Source organism: Sparus aurata, chromosome 3, assembly GCF_900880675.1.
Source record: "Sparus aurata chromosome 3, fSpaAur1.1, whole genome shotgun sequence".
Taxonomy (NCBI): Eukaryota; Metazoa; Chordata; class Actinopteri; order Spariformes; family Sparidae; genus Sparus; species Sparus aurata.
Genome location: NC_044189.1, coordinates 22,954,669 through 22,973,658, shown reverse-complemented (window position 1 = coordinate 22,973,658; position 18,990 = coordinate 22,954,669). Strand labels below are relative to the sequence as shown.

Sequence of the window (18,990 nt, the reverse complement as noted above, 5' to 3'; positions counted from 1 at the left end):
AGACAGTATATAATCATCTTATCTTTCGAGTCAGGTATTTTATGCAGTCTTTTGGTTCCCCTCAATTGCTTCTTCCCAATTAGTTTGATTGGAATTAAACTTTTTAACAGCGTAAAGTGTGTTTACTGAACACTCCAGTAGGGGCGACTTCAATAAACCCACATTTATCATTCAGCAGCTGTGTAATCTAATACATCATTAAGATTGCTTTGCATGCATGTTAACGTCCATGATGAAATGCCTAGTGACGGTTATGAACAGTGAGTAACCAGTGTATTCTTTCTCATTGCTTTAATTGTTGATAACCAAGCGGCTCCTTCTTGGCTGCTGTGTTTAATCATTTCTCCATTCACTAGGCCGCTTAAATGTGCAGCAATTCATCAGGCCGACTTATCGGTCAGCCTTTGCCAGTTCCCTCCTCTCATTCCTTTCAGACCTTACTGATTGTTGAGTATTCACTAGTTAGCCGCCTAAATGTTAAAGGTCAACTTTAAAGTCTAGTACATTTGTTCTGGGAAGTTGTGACTGTATTCTAAGCAACTAAGAGTCTTAGTCGTATAGATTTTCTTGGTGAAATTGTTAAACCTGTCAGCCTGCAGATTGTATTCAATTAGCATGACTGTCAATAGACACACATGTTTGCAGTCATGATTGCTGACTTTATAGGATTGCTGATTGTTCTGTATTGGACTGTGAATAATTCAGTCTGTACTGTGATTAATTGCACTGCTGAATCTTTACAAATTGCACACACAGATGCATGAACCAGAGCAAAAAATGCATCCAAGTCACACACAAGCACTGCATAACACAATTCCCTCAACACAATCACTTGGTTCTGGTGTGTTTTTACTACCACTTCATCACTTATAGAGAATCAATGTCTGCTGAACTCAGTAGCATTTCTGCCGCTTTGACGTCAACAGCGGGGAAACAGCTCAGTTGACTGGAGGCAGGAGCGACAACCGGGATGTGTCGTGGAGACATAAACCTTGTCCGCAGACTGTGCTGAAGTATCTTCAGGAATCACACAGAAAACTGGGCCACTAGCTGATTTGTGTTGATTTTGTCATTTGACAATGAGTGTATCTCACTGTCTGCCTCGGTGTGTGCCTGAAAAGCTCTTGCTCAAGCTCATGGTGCAAACTCACCATCACTGATGCAGAACGCAAAGGCACACCTGTTTGTTTTGTGTTTGTCTCTTACCCATCATTTGGCATTGCTGCGTGCTCTATTTGAGGCCTTAATTCACAGTTTCTCTTCAGTGTAATGAGGCAAGGACTGGGAACAAGCCGAGGTGTTGTGTCAAAGGGAAGATTTCAGGCTGAGCCATCTTTGTAAAAGTGGGTGGGAAGTATAATTGGCATCTTTTGTGTGAATTAAGAGTGGAAATCTGCTTTGTTTCGTTCAGCTCTGTTTGCATGGTGTGTAGCTCCTGAACAACATGTTTTGAGTGACAATGAGGTGTTCATATGGTTTATTTATGGGCTTGGATTACCTCCAAATGCTACTTGATTTAACTGCAGCACAGAGCACGGGGCTTTCTTTACACATTAGCACACTAGTATGTGTATGGATTTCAATACTGCTCAGGTTTCATCGAATATTGATGGGAGTCAGTTATGTATTTGATCATAATCTTTCCATTTAGACCAACTGAATTGGTCTCTGCCACAAAGCAAGTGTCTTTTCTTTGAGATCCTTAACTTAAAATGAAATATAAAGGATGAAGCAAACATTGACTAGAATGGCAAATCTCTAGGGAACGATATGGTAGGTTTGAAATCAAAAGAAGAAACCAGCTTGGGGAATAGATGGTGGGATTTCAAGGAAACTGAAGGGAAGCAATAATACCAGGAAACTTCTCCTTTCACATCAATTCATCCTGATTCTCTAAAGCCTGGAGGGGGTAGAGGAAGAAAGGAGACATGACACAACATGCAGATTAGATGTTTTCACAATATGCATCGTATAGGGATTGCCTGAAGTGAAGTATATTGGGGACATTTTCACAAGATGGGCCAATGGAACTGTGAGGTTTAATATAGGAGAGGAGGGCAAGTTCTGATGGATTATCATAATGTGATGATAATAGTGAGTTAGAAGTGAAAAATCTATAATGGGCTCAACAGAGCACCAGCCATGTACCCTAACACAGCAGTCAAATGGATGTTGTAATTGAATGACTCATCCAATATAACCATGGTTCAATAATTGGCCAAATGTAACTCACTAAAGTATTATAAAAGACTAAATACAGCTTATTTGGCCATAATTGCCGGGTTGATGAGAGAGGCTGCCTTAGACGAGGAATAGATCTTAATAGAACGAGTGAAACGGCTCTGAAGGTAGAACAGTCCAGTCCTAGTGGGAATCCTCTCAAAACCATGCTTATATCAACAAATTGTAGTGTAAACCAGAAACCAGGGTTTTCTGGTTATCTGCTAATTTAGTTTACGTCTCTTGTTATTTTTTTCAAATGGTAGCAAAGGCAGCTGAAGCTCCCACTCTATTAAAAATAAACTGCAATGCATTGCCAGCTGTCATACTGGCAGATCAGGCACTTGGTCTAAAAAAATTGCGAGCATAAGAAATAAGGATGACAGAATAATTTAACTGGTGAAGCAGAGCGTACAGACTAAAGGCACTGCTGTGAGTTAGTGCTGAGCCAAAAACAGAACTGCATGGAGGAAAAAGGCTTCACTTCTCTCTATATGACTAAAATACTTCCACTGACCTTTTGACCAAGAAGGCTTTTACTAATAATAACAAGTAGACAATATTTTATAGATTTGAAATTGCAGATAGTCATTCCTTCAAAATGAATGTCAGTGTCTCTTTTAAAATGTATTTGTAGTTTGTTTTTTTTGCTTTTAAAAGGGAGAATAAACATTTTTGCAGTATTTTAGAAAATGCTCTCACTAATGTTTTGGTAATACTACTGTTGGAAAAAGGAGACAACGTAGGCAGACTTGTGCTGTAGCACACATGTTGTGGGCAGACAGTGTTCTGTTAGTGGTATAAAAGAGTACACATGCATCTAACTAGACCAAATTGTGACTTTGTATCTACGCTTACATACTGTTTAATTTAGTATAAATACTAAAATGCTTCTGTCAGTGAGATGGTTGCTAGCAAAAAGATTTGCATGCTAGCATATTTTTGTATGCTAGTAGGTTGGTATTTCCCCCAGGATAAGATTTTTTGTGATGGATGGTCCCATGGGTGATGGAGGTGTAGGACTGCATACTACATTGGGTCATTGGGAGCCATTATTCAGCAAAGAAGCACATAATCAGAAGTAAAGTAGTGACATATTCATATTCACAGTCATTGCTGGGTTTCTTTTTCCATTTTTAGCGTCGCATTCCTGCCTTTTTGCCAGTGGTTACCTGACATTTTTGTGACTCAGCAAGTCACTTACTTCTTCATCCCTCCAATGTGAATCTATGTCTTCTACTTTATTATGCTAATCCTCTCTGGAGTTCTACTCCATTTTTTGTCTCTACTATTTGTACACAACAGCATACACGATGCCAGTGCCACTGATTTTGGATCAAAAAGATGTTTACCTGCAGCATTGACTGCTGGTTTCAGTTTGTAAATCTGTGTGTGTTGTCAAGGCAAACTGTGATCCTGGGGACATGTATTATAGCAGGAACTAACACAGAAGGAATTTCCAGTATTTTGCCAGTTGTTCATATGTCTGACTGTTGGTCTGTGGACAGATTTTTGTGATGCAGGCCGAGTTACAAAATGGCAGTCATCTGAGCAAGGATGCCTGAAAGAGGGAGATAGGAATTAGGTAAGGGGCCATTGGCCCCACACTTTATGCCATTTTGTCTTAAGTTGCAAATCATGTAACCCAGTTCCGACCAATCCCATCTTCTCTAGTGCAGATGGTATTGTCTTCACCATCTCTGTCTGTCTGTCTGTCACAACGATATCTGTCACAACAGTACAAGATACAGAGAGAGAAAGAGAGAAATGCCAAGGTTAAATTATGGCATTGATTAATCTTTTCAGTGCATCTTTGCTTCATCAAGCCATTACTGCTCTTTTCTTTACACAAGTCAGATAACTTAACTTGATGGAAAACTAAAGTGAATGGAATGAGACACAGTTAATGGGATGTCAGGCTGAATTGGCATTTCACCCTTTGACCAGTCAAGGTGGGGGATGCTTCAATGCAATGGTCCGGAGGGTACTTGTTCGCATAAGTGTGTGAGAAAGGCTTTAGCTCCATTTTCTTGACATGAGATGTATGACATGACAGTGTTAACATGCCAACAGAAGTCAAAAGACAACCTGGATTGGACTGGATTTCCAGGTTTACTGCATTCTACTAAAAGAGGTGCATTTGTTTTCTCAGACTCCCCACAAACGTTTCAATGCAATGGTCCGGAGGGTACTTGTTCGCATAAGTGTGTGAGAAAGGCTTTAGCTCCATTTTCTTGACATGAGATGTATGACATGACAGTGTAAACATGCCAACAGAAGTCAAAAGACAACCTGGATTGGACTGGATTTCCAGGTTTACTGCATTCTACTAAAAGAGGTGCATTTGTTTTCTCAGACTCCCCACAAACCTACCTGTTTACGCATCAACACTTCCCCTTCCACAAAGTCCTCTCTGGCGGGCCTTTACTGTTTCCAAGGCAACCTGCAGAGCGGGGAAGAGAGAATCGGCCGAGGGGAGGGCAAAGCAAGACAAAATACAGGAAAACAGGATAGCAGGATTTGAAGGCCCAAAAACAGGACCTAAGGATGGAGATGTTGGTCTGACTGTGAGGCTCAGGTGATTCACAGTCAGACCAACTGTGAGGCACAGAATTGTATCATCAAATTAAGCATGGATATTCCCCTCCCTAAAAAGATCAATGCCAATGGTTTTGGTGAACTGATCTTTCCTTTAGAATTGCTCAGAGGCAAAAATATTTGTTAAAAAATAATAGAAATACAAAAAAATGTAACTATAGCACTTTCTTGAAAAAAAAAAAAGGGATACAGTGATTTCACAAGATGATACCAAGCACTGATTGACACCATTGCCATTTAGGAAGGTTGTTTGACATAACAGTCCCCCGAAGGTGAAGCCAAAACATCTCAGTTGTTCCCTGGTGGTTGACTGCAAAATAGCTCATAAATGTCGTCCCCTCCATGTTTGCAAATGGGTGACATGGGCTGAGCTAAAAGTACTCGTCAAAGACATTTTTCTGAAAGATGATTTCTGTTATTTAAGGCCATTGTTATTATGTAGACGTAGGTTGAATTGTTTATTTTTCCTGATACTCCAGCTACACCCACTACTGATACTGATGTCCCAAGAACAAGGTAGCAGCATCTAAATCTGAGTTCATTCGGCTTTATTTTATACATCGCAATTAACTTTATGAAAAGTTGATTGACACCAAAGCTTTTTCCCCCAAAATCAAAAATGTATAAACCTCATAGGATTGAAGTTTAATGTAACCCATGTAGCATGTAGCTACGCTAATTATGACGCAGAAGTTTGTACACCAACATTCTCTCTGACACATTTAATTACCTTGTTCTATAAATTAGAAATACATTGCTGCACTGTTTAAAGGATACTCTGTCTCTAATAAGCATATTGTTTGACAGACTTTAGTATTTTTATGTATTTGTTATTGTATTGTAGATTAGTGTTTGCAATGAACAGTGTAGGCAGAAAATACTATCTGAGTACACCATCATTATTATGGATGACACACTGTGATAGTAGAGTATATCCAGCCGTCAGCTAATAAATGTACTGCTCTTTGGTAAACCAGTACAGTTACTGCTCACATGTAATCTTCTTGATTTTTGATAAATCTGGCTGCGTACCTCTTTATGCTTGAGCTTGCAGGTGTGACCAGCGGATTTCTGTGATTTTAGTTTGAAAGAGTAGTGTCAGTTCAGAGATAAGCCTGGAAAGCCAGGGGGATTTAGATGCTTCCAGCCAGACAGAGTCAAGGCTGTACACAGATGTGTTGATCTCTCTTCTCAGCTCCCCCAGCCCTGCCTCTCATCTGTCTTCTGGTCTCTTATGCTCCCCGATCCCTCTTAGTTTAGTCTCATATATAGTGAATGGCTGCTGAATGGCACATTATTCCGTTTTGCAGACATTGTCGGCAGCCATCAATTCTGTATGAGCTCTCTCTCACACCTCAGTGCCTCCCACACAGCAACTGGTCCTTTTTGCTGCACTTGCTATGTTGCGTGTTCGAAATAAGAGTCCATTCCAGTCCGTATTTGTGTGTGTGTTTGTGTGTACAGAGGTTCAAACCCCCATTGTCACACCAGAATTTTCTCTTGTTGTCAAGTTAGACAAGCTTTATTCGCAGCTTTGCTCAAAATCAGACAGGGATTTTCAAAGCTGGCTCTCTAACCCCAAACCATTCAGGTAGCGTCACACAGTGCGACATTAACGATTACCAACACCCTCAGTTACACATACACCTTTACACACACATAAGCACGCTCAAATGTGATTACAGTCTACAACTGTCATAAGAGTTTTCTGCCTATCTAAATTTAAGGTGGCTTAAAGTGTTTATTTCCACTGCCTTGAAATCTTTAGAAGCATAGTAGAATGGTAGTGCTGCAGCGAAAACCACACAGTAATTAACTTAAAGATGTAATAAAAATATGATAAGGCATTTTTAGTGTATGACAGTCTTGGGATGTTAGGATTCCAAATATTGCAGCTCTGGCTTGTAATCCATGAATAAAATACCATAAAGTACTTCTCTATCTAAAAATACTTGTTAACTGATTTTTTTTTTACTGCTAGACTTCCTGAAAATAGGAAACTTTTATGTCACTTATGTTAAAGAGGGACAGACTCACTGTGACAACAATGAGGCACAGGAAGACCACACTCCCCATGCACACAAACATCTTTCTCTTTTTCTCGTTCAACCACACACTGAGGCATGGACAAACAGAAACAAATACAACCAATTTTCCCTGGTACAGACCCTATCCAGAGAAGATACTACATGTTGTGTAAACATTATCTTAGCCCGCAACAAAGATCATCAACCTGACCATAGTCAGAAGTCATATTTAGTCTCCTTCCAACCCATTTAGTTAATTATTGGTATTTAAAATGTGAGTTTAATCAAAGGTGAAAGTTGATCAATTGTAATGTTCACATTCTGACTGTTTATTCAGTCAACGGGGCAAAAGTCGATTTTACTTTCTGTATTGACTAACCAGACAATACATTTCATCATTAATGGATAAATCGTGTAGTCCATCAAGTGTCAATAAATGGTGAAAAGTACAATTTCTCAGAGCCCAAGGTGATGTCTTCAAATTGCGTCTTTTGTCCATCGAACAGTCCGTAAACTAACTAGGACTCTTCATTTGCTATCAAAAGTCTCAAAAAGCATGAGGACGAATGGCGTGTGAATTTACACAAGCCAACAATTACTTACTATTTCACTGATCTAAAAGTGATGGTAACACAGCAAGATACACAGCAATGTGGCAACACGATCCGGAAGATGACTGCCGGCTAGTAAACATAGATGTGAACAATGCAAGTTTCAAACTTTTCAGAAAGGTCAGCTTACCAATGGTTTTATGAAGAAAAAAAAGCATTCATCACATTTGTTAGAACTCAAGTATACACTGAAAGAAAGCACAGTTCTACATTGTCTATTGAAGACACGTATTCTTTTTTAAAGAAGTATAACGTACGTAATAAACCTACACTTAAGTGACGACAAAATAGACAGTAGGATACTATCGTATTCTTGGATGTAAAGGAGAGTTAATTTCTGCATTCCTCAGGCTCTCTAACCAGAAGTGATGGCAGTTGCCAGCTTTTGTCCAGCCTGTGTGTAGGGAACACGAGGCATTGATTGAATTGCTGCTTGACAAAGCAGAAACTGCTTATTGAGCTAATGCATCTACGTGTTGGGATCGATCTTGCAATGTCACTTCCAACTGCCCAGCAGAAGACAGAGAGAGAGGCAAGAGGCAGAGGAACAGGAATGAAAAGTGGGAGGAAATGAGAAAGAAAGATAGGAAGGAATGATGTGAGGTGTACTGCGATGAATACAAAGATTGATACATAAATACCTACCAGGTAGAAGCAGATTTTAAATCTGTGAAGTGGGATGGACTGTTTTACTCCACCAATATGAGTGTCACTGAAGGGACATCTAGTCTTTTGGTGTTCCACTTCCTTTTGCTTGGAAGTAATTAAGAGCAAGGTGCTGCAGAATTTAGCTCCTTCCTATTGATGACAGTGCTGTTTCTCCCAGCATCCCTGCAACTGTTTGTTCCTTACCATCTGTCTATCTGCATCTTTGTCTCCATCTCCTTCTCTCTCTATCCTTCTTACTTTAAAATATGAGCCTCAATAACTCCCCCAAACAATTCCATAATTCCCCCCCCCCCCCCCCTTAAATACGATATGTAAAATGTTTGCACTTTTTTGATTTGTTATTTACACTGTCCTTAATGTTTCAAATAATGTTTATTCAAATATAAAATGTTAACCAAGGTTATGGTGGCTTTCAATTGGTCCCTTATTGCTCTTACCTCCGGGGGAAACATCAGATCATGCGTTGGAGAGTGAGGAAGGAAGTCAACGAATGTGGCTGTATGTAACGTGAATAGAACTTTAAACATTGTTTCTTACATTAACATTTTTGCCTGAGTCACATCAGATTGATTCTCTAAAGCAACAGTGGTTGTTTAGCAGTGCAGATAACAACACCCATAATCCAATGGTATTTCAAAATGCGACATGTGATGAGAGACCTATAGCAGCAGAAATTACGTGCTATGCATTAAATTGCATTGATAGATCATTCGAGACAAAAAACAAATTGGAAGAGATAAAACGCTAATCTTTGGTGATGCAAGACAACAAAAGTTAGGAAAAGATCTTACATGCATTATATACTACACCTCCACTGCACACTTCGAGAATACTCTTGCTTTTGTGTTACACTGTCAATCACTCATCTTCTGCTGTGCTCATCTTCTGCTGTTTGATACTAGGCAGACAGACTGATGTCAGATCAGCTGCATTGAGACAGATTTATTTCCTGACTGTCATCTTCACACATTTTTTCTCTGTATCTCACACTCTCTGTCTTTGTCTTTAATTCTTCTCTTTCTTGCCCTTTCTCTAACCTCAGCACATTATTCCTCAGTTACTTGAGGGACTTGGTTCCTCCTTTAACTAGAGCCTTCCAAATTTGAGACACAATAAACCAATCTCTTCTTTTTTTATCTTTCTGCCTTCTCACCGTCTAACAATGCGCAGCAGCTCAATCCATCTATTAAAAATGGAAACACTTCCTTAGACGAAGCCTCTTACTACAGTGTGCTAAGAAATTCATGATCTCCTTATTTTCCAGCATAAGCTTTTTTAAGAACCATTTTCTGACAAATGGGTATTACAGTATGCATGGGTATATACCTGTGCCCCTTTGCCTGCAAGAGGATGACAAATTGGGGAACAGGCTTGAAAACTCCCAGGAAGAGAGAGCATCAGTCATAGTAGGGTTAAAGGTCATCCCACAGCAGAAGGGCTTCATCCCATCTCCTTCTCCACTGTCCTTTGTCCTAGTCACCAGCAATGAGAGGGTATGAAGAGAAAAGGGGGGGAATGATGTAAGGGACGGATGGCGTGATGGATGACGGGGCTCCTGGCTCTCAGCATGCATGTGCTTGGGTATCTACTATTACCCAGTGGAGAGGGGTGCATTGATGGACGAGGAACATCCTTTGCCGTTTCAGCAGTGGAAGTGCTTAAAGCATCCAGGCCCCAGGGACGGGCCATGTCACAGTCCCCCATCCTGGTGACTTATGGACCTGCCTGACAAACACCCAAGGGCTGCTGCTGTGGGTTTGAGCATGGGGGGTTGGGATGCAATAGTCCACGTGATGACAGAAGCCAGACCCCCCTAGAAGGAACGCACCTCTCTGTCTTCATACAGTAACCACTCAGTGCAGCTAAGGCTTCCAATAAAGGCTGCAAAGCTTGTAAAATAATTTGTGAAGCAATTCAGATGTATGAAGACTTGTGCAGGAAAGGGAATTAATGGAGAGTAATGTAAGGTCGCCTCAAAAAATGTTTAAAATTGTTTTCTCATTATTTTTCTCAAGCTCCTTGGTGTGTGTTTGTTTTTCTTTTTTGTCTTCCTCTCCACCTCCCTTTTTCATTCTCTCTCCCTGTTTAGGGTTTAGCCTGCAGGGGTAAATGGAAGAGATTGTGATAAATGAGTTTAAAGCAAACAGTGCAAAAAGACTGGTTGTTTTTATACACTGCTGCTTTGGTTTCCTGATTTTAGCTTCATAGATACTCAGTAGGTTTATTATACGTAAAAAGTGACATTACTTCTGAATGATTGGTCACAAAATTCTGCCACTATCAAATCAGTTTTGGAGGGAAATAAATTTCACTAACAAAGAAAAAAAAAAGGATTATTTTTAGGTGTATTATGCATTATGAGTGCAGCTGCCTTAGACTATTATAGGGAATACTGTCATATACTGTTTTTTTTACCCGTGATGTTTATTGGTGATGGATGCAGTCACATTGTGGGATAAAGCAAATCTAGATTCTTAGGCTAGTTAAAAATAAGAAAAAAGCCTTTGCCTCTTCAGTGCTCCAGGCATCGCCCTATTCTGGGATTGCACCAGTAATGGCACTTTTAGACTTAATTTACTGCCCTAACTAATAACCTGAACTGGAGAGTGTGATGAGAAAATCACTTACATGCACGCTCTCTCTCTCTCTCTCTCTCTCTCTCTCTCTCTCTCTCTCTCTCTCTCACTCACTCACTCACTCACTCACTCACTCACTCACACATACACACACACACACACACACACACACACACACACACACACACATATATGAAGCACATGTATGCCCATACTTTACTCTGACCGTGCTGGGCCCTCAATCAGTCCTAATGCAATTAAATCAGTCATCCTGTTCATCTCTATTCCTTTCTCTCTCCTTCTCTCTCTCTCTCTCTTGCTTTCTCTCAAACGCACACACACGCACACACACACACACACACACACACACACACACACACACACGCACACACACACACACACACACACACACCTTTTCCCTGTTATTCTCACAGCCTTTCATACACCTTGCACACAGCATCTGTCATCTTCTTTGGTTTATTTCCACCCCAAGAATAGGCCGTTCTCACAGTGGACGTTTTGACTTGTACTAGCAGGAAAAGCGCAGGTGTCACTAATAACATTAATGATGGCTCTGTTCCATTTAGGCATGCCAGTAATCCACGCCAGTAAGCCAGCATGTACAATATAATGGGCCTGGCACTGGCTCACCAAAAAGGAGTGCAACCAGTGTTAATGTTGTTAGTTATACCTGTGTTAAAAACAAGTCAAAATGTTTGTCTTGAGAAATGTATCCATCCCCATATCTTAACTCATCCTTCCATCCTTTGATTTTATTCCATTCGACCCTCCTCCCTATTGATCTCCAAAATGTTGCTTAGATTCTAACTCCAGCTGTGCTGATCCAGCCTTACATGGTCACAGCCACAGGGGTGAGGCAGTTGCCTGCATGCCACCAGGGCCCCCTGCCTCCATGCTGCAGCACTGATGCCTTAGTCCCAGTGGCTAATATGCTAATATGACTGATTCCTTGCGTTATGCTAATCTTGCAGTGATTGAGGGAAAGCTCTAATAATATGGCCTTGACTTGTCACAATTAAGGCTATGGAACAGTGGAGCCTGAAAGTGACAGGTCAGATTGTCAGCAGAGCACAGGATTAAGCCAGAGGTAAACTCCCCAAATACTAATACTAGAAAAGTAGGGAAATATTCACATGTTTTGCTGATAATCAAATTCTAGATTGTTGTTACATTGCATTTATATATTTTTATTTTGGAAATTGATGCAACAAGCTAACACTGGATTCCGTTAGCAAATCAAAAAGCAGTTAAATCGAAGAAATAGGTTAATGTAGCTTGTTTTTTATGGTGAGAATTAACAAAATTCCATTACCCCTGAAATCCCTCTGTAGACAAACCCCCATTTGAATACAGTTACAGTTACAGTCTCATTTTGGAATAACAGACTATAGATACTGGATGGTGCAAACTTTGTTTGACATTTCTTATTTTTGCCAATTTTTATTTTGTCAGTCAAGAATGCCTTTTTCCAAAGAAGGGGACTGAATGTGTATTGGTGAGAAAGCAGTAAATTGCCTTTGTTTTGTTTTACTCTGTAAAGACCTCACCACCCCAAATATGACCACAGACAGTCAGAGATAATGCCACTGACAGCCTACGCTCTTTCTGCTTCACAGCTCAGGTAACCTTTGTGAGCGATACACACACATACACATTTTCAAAATCAAGCACTTAGAGGTCATGTTTGTTGTCTGATGAGCAGACTGGACACAAACTGTTTGCAGTCTATTTGTTTACCAGCCAGTTAATTCCACAGCTCAAGCTTTGCCGAATGCACTGCTGGGTAAAATGATTGATCTGTCCTTGTTAGACCTTGCTGTAAGGATGTTTCAGCTTACTGGGCTAGAAAGTGGGAAAGATAAAAACAAAACCAGATGCCTTTTTTGAACTTTAGATTAACTCTTTGTTACAGTAAACAAAAACATAAAAAGAGACAATTCCAATCTTCTTCACATATCATCATATAACTTAAAGAAAAATATAAACAAAAAAGAAAATATTATATTTTGCTAATTGTCCATTGGGCTGTTTTTTTAAGATAAACATTTCACTGCCCAGCAAAAATAAGCTGATTGTCTTTGAAATGTTATAATCGTTTGTAATGCATCGTGAAGCTGGAGACATCTGATAAAAGCAAGAGTGCATTGAGTGTGATGTTGAGGTGCCAGCAAGCTGTGCTGCTGTATATGAGCCATTCTGTCCTCTCCGGAGTTGAGCCCAGACCCTGTGGTGAGACTGAGTTTCATCCAAAGTCCAGCACATGCACGGGCCAGCTCCCTCACTGTGTGGGAGTGTGGGACTGGGACTGGGTCTGTAAGCTGGATGACAAGAAATGCAACAATATCAACAACTTCTACCTATAACACATCTAAAGACTATTGCGTTCAATGTATGATGGGCTTAGTGGTTGTACTGTACATCCCCGAGAGGAACAGACACTACCATACAGCATGTTCTTTTCTGCGAGACTGAAGATAGAGGTTCAGGATCAAGAGATTGGCTGAACTTCCATTGAACTTGTTTTGCATAATAACACACAATTAGATAAGGGTCTGTCAATACTGGGCTCACTTATTTGCATATGAGTACATATGCTTTGACAAGCTGTAATGGTCAGCGTGGCATCTATAATTGACGGCAATGAAGCACTTTAGGGAGAAATAGATAGACATTGTCTAAAAAGCATGTGTTATGGGTTAAGCTGCATATCACGGTACCTTTACTGACTATAATTGTTTCAAAAGCCTCTTCTGGTGTGTGGCCTTTAACAGCAACAATTCTGAACTGTCTCTGCATGGCTAGGAAAAGAATTCAATAGTATATTTTTGAAGAAATTCATTGCTTGGGTTGGATATGTTGTCATGAGCAGATGGCAGTGTTTGTTTGTATGTGTGCGAGTGTGTCACTATATGTCAGCAGACTCTTTCTGTGCTTCTCCCTTATTTTCTGGCTCTTCTCACAACTAACATGAAGCAGACATTACCACAAACTGCCTTATTAACGGTTGGTTCTCCCCCCCTCTCTCCAGCACTGCCCAGCTACACTTGTGGTAATCCTGGACAGCTACTCAATGGCCACCAGCAAGGGTCCACGTTCAACATTGGGGACAAAATCCGCTACAGCTGCAGCCCAGGCTATGTGCTGGAGGGTCATACCACTCTGTCCTGTCTTGCCACCTCAGCGGGCACTGCTGCCTGGGATTTTCCCCTTCCCTACTGCAGAGGTATGTAGGAGGGCCAGTTAACACCTGTCTGTCATAATGGGTCTTTACGCTAAGAAGTATTTTTGTCCACAAAAGAAAGTATAATCGCATGTGATTTAAGTGGCTTTGTAGGAATATGTATTACTCTGCAAGCTGACAGCCAGTTGTCTCAGATATGTGCCACAGATAATGCAGTGTAGTTTGATGAAATGACTAATGATATTTAAAAATAGCTATATTACAAAAATAAAACATTAGGTGCTATCATAGGGGGATTTTTTTTGGTATCAACTGTAAGGATGGATGGAAAAATTACAGTTCTGGGTAGTAACAAACAACTGATTGCTAGTGGCTAAAAAAACATGCACCTAGGTAGTCCTTCCTTTGTTAATAAATGTGACTTGCACAACTGAAATATGAAAGTCGACATGATATTGTACCCACTGACTCTGTGAAAGCCTTTAAAATCATGATATTGTAGATGATAACATTGAGTTTGTTTTTGAGCTGATTACACATGCCTCCACATGACCTGTCAAGGTTTTCTGTGGTTATACTGCTATCTTATTTACCATGACAGGACCTCATGTGTTCATGCTCCCAGTCAGGTGCTTGTGCCAGTTGTCCTTCCCACACAGTTAGCAAGCACCCCTGCGGCAGCGACACCTGCCAGTGTGTGTTGTCTGACCCAACATGACACAGTTCTTTAAAATAGTTCACTTTGGGCAAATGTGGTGCTATTGTAACTTTTTTTGCAGGATTTTACTTTGTGAAAGCTAAAAATGAATTCTTATTTTTAACTGGAATACATGCACATGTTGTACACATAAGAGTCTGTATGTGTATGTCCATTTTCTGTGCCTTTGTGTCCATGTGGCCAATGGCTTGTGTCAGTGTGCCTGCTGAGCCGAACGCTGAGACACTGTGCCATCTGCAACCAGGCCGGGAGTCAGGAAGCCCACATAGGAGCACACATGGCTGGGCACCGTGCGCCAACACAATCCCCACCCATTCAGTCACATTTAGACACGTGCACATGCATGTACTTCACATCTATAAGCACAAAATGATTGTGTTTTTCATAATCTGTTCTTTGCAATATCTTACACTTACAAGAAACCGTCAACAACTCTGTCATCTCCTTTTTCTGTCATTTCTAAATGATTCACTAACAATTTGCTGTTCAGACCCAAAGCACTCTCATTTTCCTCCTCCATGCCCACCCAGGCTCCTTACTGAAAAAGAAAAATGCTAAGGACGTAAAGGATGTGATTATGCCACCTTTTCAGCACAAATTACACACCAACAAGTTTTAGAAACTGTCCATAATGCCTGTGATTAATCTATGTCTCTGTGTGCCACATAAAAGTCAACATGCACATCTGAGTGAGCCTTCATAATGGAAGTATTGTTAATGTCACTCCAATTATAGAGTCCATGCAGTATGTGTAAGAGCAGAGCTCACGCTGTACTTGGGGAGAGGGGGAGAACTCTTGGCACAGTTACCATTCTGGACTCAGGAGAGGGCAAACGTGCCAGCACTGTTGGGCCTTAGATGATAGCCAGCCACTGATGGCACAGATAATGTTTTACATCTCCTGTCTTAATGCTCATCAATTTCTTCACTTAGTTTCATGAGTATACATACACGTGATTTAGCATCACTCATTTATTCGGTTTCTGACAGACTCATCTAACCCCAATCTGCTCACAGTCTATACCATCTCTATTTTCTCTGCTCTTTTAGAATTAAACCTCCCATGTGCAGTGTTGTGTATCTTTCCAGAAAGGCTTACTGCTGACAAGTTCTAAATGTCACTGCTTATGCCTAAAGCATCACATAATCACATAAACTTTTTATCTTTGGTATGGGTGCATACTTTATTCTTGTGATTACGAAAGCATTCAGATTTTGATTCCTGTTGTGTCACATTATGTTTACTGTTTCACCTGATCAACCTGATCAACAACTTGATTTTTGTAAAAACATGCTCATTCTCAATTTGATGCCAGCAAGACATTTCAAACCAGTTGGGACAGAAGCAACACAAGAAGAAGAAATCCTCAAAAAACATCTGTTTGGAACATTCCACAGTTAAACAGTTAAAACAGCAACTTTGAACTGTGTTTGCCAACAATGGTACCATCATGATACCATCAGCTGTTACCATTCAACCTGTTTAATAACTATATAAATATAGTTATTAAACAGGTTGAATGGTAACAGCTGATGGTATCATGATGGGGTGGTAAAAATAGCACCCTTGAAAAGGCTCAGTCATTCACAAGCAAGGATGGTTCACCACTTTGTGAAACAGATGAAAACCATTGTTGGCAAACACAGTTCAAAGTTGCTGTTTTATTTACATTTGACACACCAGCACAACTTTTTGGGAATTGGGTCTCTCCATATTAAACATTAATGTTTCCAGTTCTTTCATGCATTGCCCATGCTTTCCCTTTTCTTGGTCACCATGACACTCACAAGAATTGGAAGCAGCTCTTTACACTTATTGAAAACCATGACTTACCAGCTGACAGCCTGGAAATATTTCAACATGGGAGGCATCCTGAAATCCTGAAATCGACAATTGACTGAGAATAGAATAACATTTAGTTTTCATCCAATCTGTGGTATGGCCATTTTCAGCGCTCTGATCCACAGGCGGCAACCACAGAATGGAGAGTGCGACGTAGAGTGTCAAGGTGAAGGGGAGAGTTTGGAGTCAGAGACTTCCCCTCAAGTGTGAAGAAACTGCTCTGTGTGGAATATCAATGCACCTCCTCATCCTTTCTTCTGTCTGCCTTCTACTTCCTGTCACTCCCACTGCAACAATCACCTGTCACCCCTCTCGCCATCTCACGCTTTCCTCATTGTCCACCCTCCCTCTGCACTTTTCTCTCTCTCCTATCCTCGCTTGTCACCTGTCATCCTCTTCATCCCCTTCTTCTCGCCCTTCTGTTGTGGTTTCCCTTCTATTCAAGTTCACACCTCACAAGTTTCCGCTCGTCCGTACACTCCCTTGCCCTCCCTCAGGGAGGTTGCCGTGGTGACAGGCAGGATGGATGATAGACAGGGCCTGGTGCCTCTGAGTTCCTCCTCCCCTCTTTGAAACACCACACACATTCAGCCAGCCGTCTGCTAATGAATCCCACACCGCTGTGACACAGAGGTGCACACATTGACACACTCAGTAATCACAAATGATAATATCATGGAAGTGTCAATCAAAACTTCTTTTGATGTGTTCCCTCTGTTCACCAGTCCATACTGTAGCAACATAAACACACCTTGTTTCAAAGTCTGCGTTCCCTCAAATTCCACACAGGAATTGCAGTTGAGAGATCACATGATAGTGTTCAAAGCTATAATGAACATATCAGAAGATGGGCAGGGTAATTATCCTGGCAACACATTAGATGCATGCTTTGTTATTTAATGGTCTCCTTAAAGCAGTCTTGAGGAGGGAAGGGATGCTTTGATTAACACAAATCTGAATTAATCAGAATTTAATCACTTGGCCCCCTATGTTGCATTAGGTTGCATCACACACTCTACCCAGCTCCCTTCCGACTGTAAAATCACTGTAGGGCATTTTGAAATACTCTGACTGGTGTCTCTCTGGCCTATGGCGAAAGTTGCAGACAAAGGAAAAATATGCTGTAACTCGTTGCACATTTTCATGCTCCTGAATTAGAAAATCTGCACTTTGGCTTGTAGCAAAATGATAATTTGTGGCCAGAGAAAATAATATGAAATATTAAAAATGCTAAATAGCAGACAAGGTTTCTGGCAGTCCTTCCCCCTCAAAGTTACCCCAGAGTTACGCCTTTATGACATAGTTCGGAAGACTTTTCTTGCTGAATCATTACATCAACTTCATCACTATTGTCGGTCATCAGTATCTCTGTCATCCCGATATGTTCTCAAAGTGGTTGAGCAGCTTGATAATAATTGAGCTTAATCTGTATCTGTCCAATTAGGTTACTCTTATTTGACATTTAATGCATTTAGGTAATGCCTGTATTATATATAGCCAGTGTATTTTTGTCTCGAAATTCAGGAATTTTATATAATATCTTTTGTTACTATTAAAATCTTGAATGAACCAAAAGAGTCTGCCATGAGTCAGTGGTGGGAAAACAAGACTAGTGATAGACACCATGGTCAGGTTTAACAATGACATTTCAGAAGATGGTGAGTTGAAATGAAAAGAAGTCTGAAAGATCTGTCCCAGAAAAACTCTCAGTTGTCCTGTAACTGAGTGCTTGACAGGACAGTTTGTGAGTATGAGAGTCATCTTGAATAAAATTAGTGTGAATACGGTCAGTGCTGTCTCATGTTTGGGCCACTATGGTACCAAAAAGGTAACAATAGCCAGTTAGAACTTGAATTGCTTAAGGCTCAAACCTGACCTTTATCTGCAGTTAAGCTACCTTGCCTTCCCTACTGTTTCAGTTTGTCTGTACATTTTCAATTATCAGTGTTTATCTTTGTTTATATTCCCCTCTTTGGCCAACACCACTGTCTCTGTCCTGTACTCCCTGCAGCAGATGATGGGTGTGGTGGAACACTGCGGGGCCAGAGTGGGGTGATCACCACTCCCAATTACCCTGCCGAGTACAACAACAACGCTGACTGCACCTGGACCGTGCTGGCTGAGCCAGGAGACACCATTGCCCTGGTTTTCTCTGACTTTCAGCTGGAGGACGACTATGACCTGCTGGAGGTCAGCGGCACTGACGGCTCTTCGCAGTGGTGAGTAGTCAGCCTGCAGCGTCTTATCTGGAGAGCGAGCTGAGCAATGGACAGAAAGTCTACTGGTGCACAACCTGCCCACAGGCACTTTTGCAGATGGAGGAATGAGCTGGTTAAAGTCTGGCTGGAAGTGGGTTTGTGTTGAGCCGGTCCAGTGGAACTGTGTCTTAACCATAGCTGTCTGAGATGTCTGAACAGCAGAGTAACAAGAATCGATTCAACCATTAGGGTTATCAAACACTGAGTGCTACTTGTAGTAAAATGGAAAGATAATACAGGGATACTATTTCATAGCTTGTTTTCCTGC

The 18,990-nt window shown here is 40.9% G+C and overlaps 1 protein-coding gene across 1 annotated transcript in view; it reads left to right on the top strand.

Moving 5' to 3' along the window:
* Nucleotides 1-18,990, top strand: part of csmd2 (CUB and Sushi multiple domains 2) — a 268,624-nt gene that overhangs the window by 59,488 nt on the left and 190,146 nt on the right. Inside the window, exons 4-5 of the mRNA XM_030411628.1 lie at nt 13,751-13,945; nt 18,476-18,683. Coding sequence (XP_030267488.1) covers nt 13,751-13,945; nt 18,476-18,683 — 403 coding nt within the window. The remainder of the gene's footprint in view (nt 1-13,750; nt 13,946-18,475; nt 18,684-18,990) is intronic.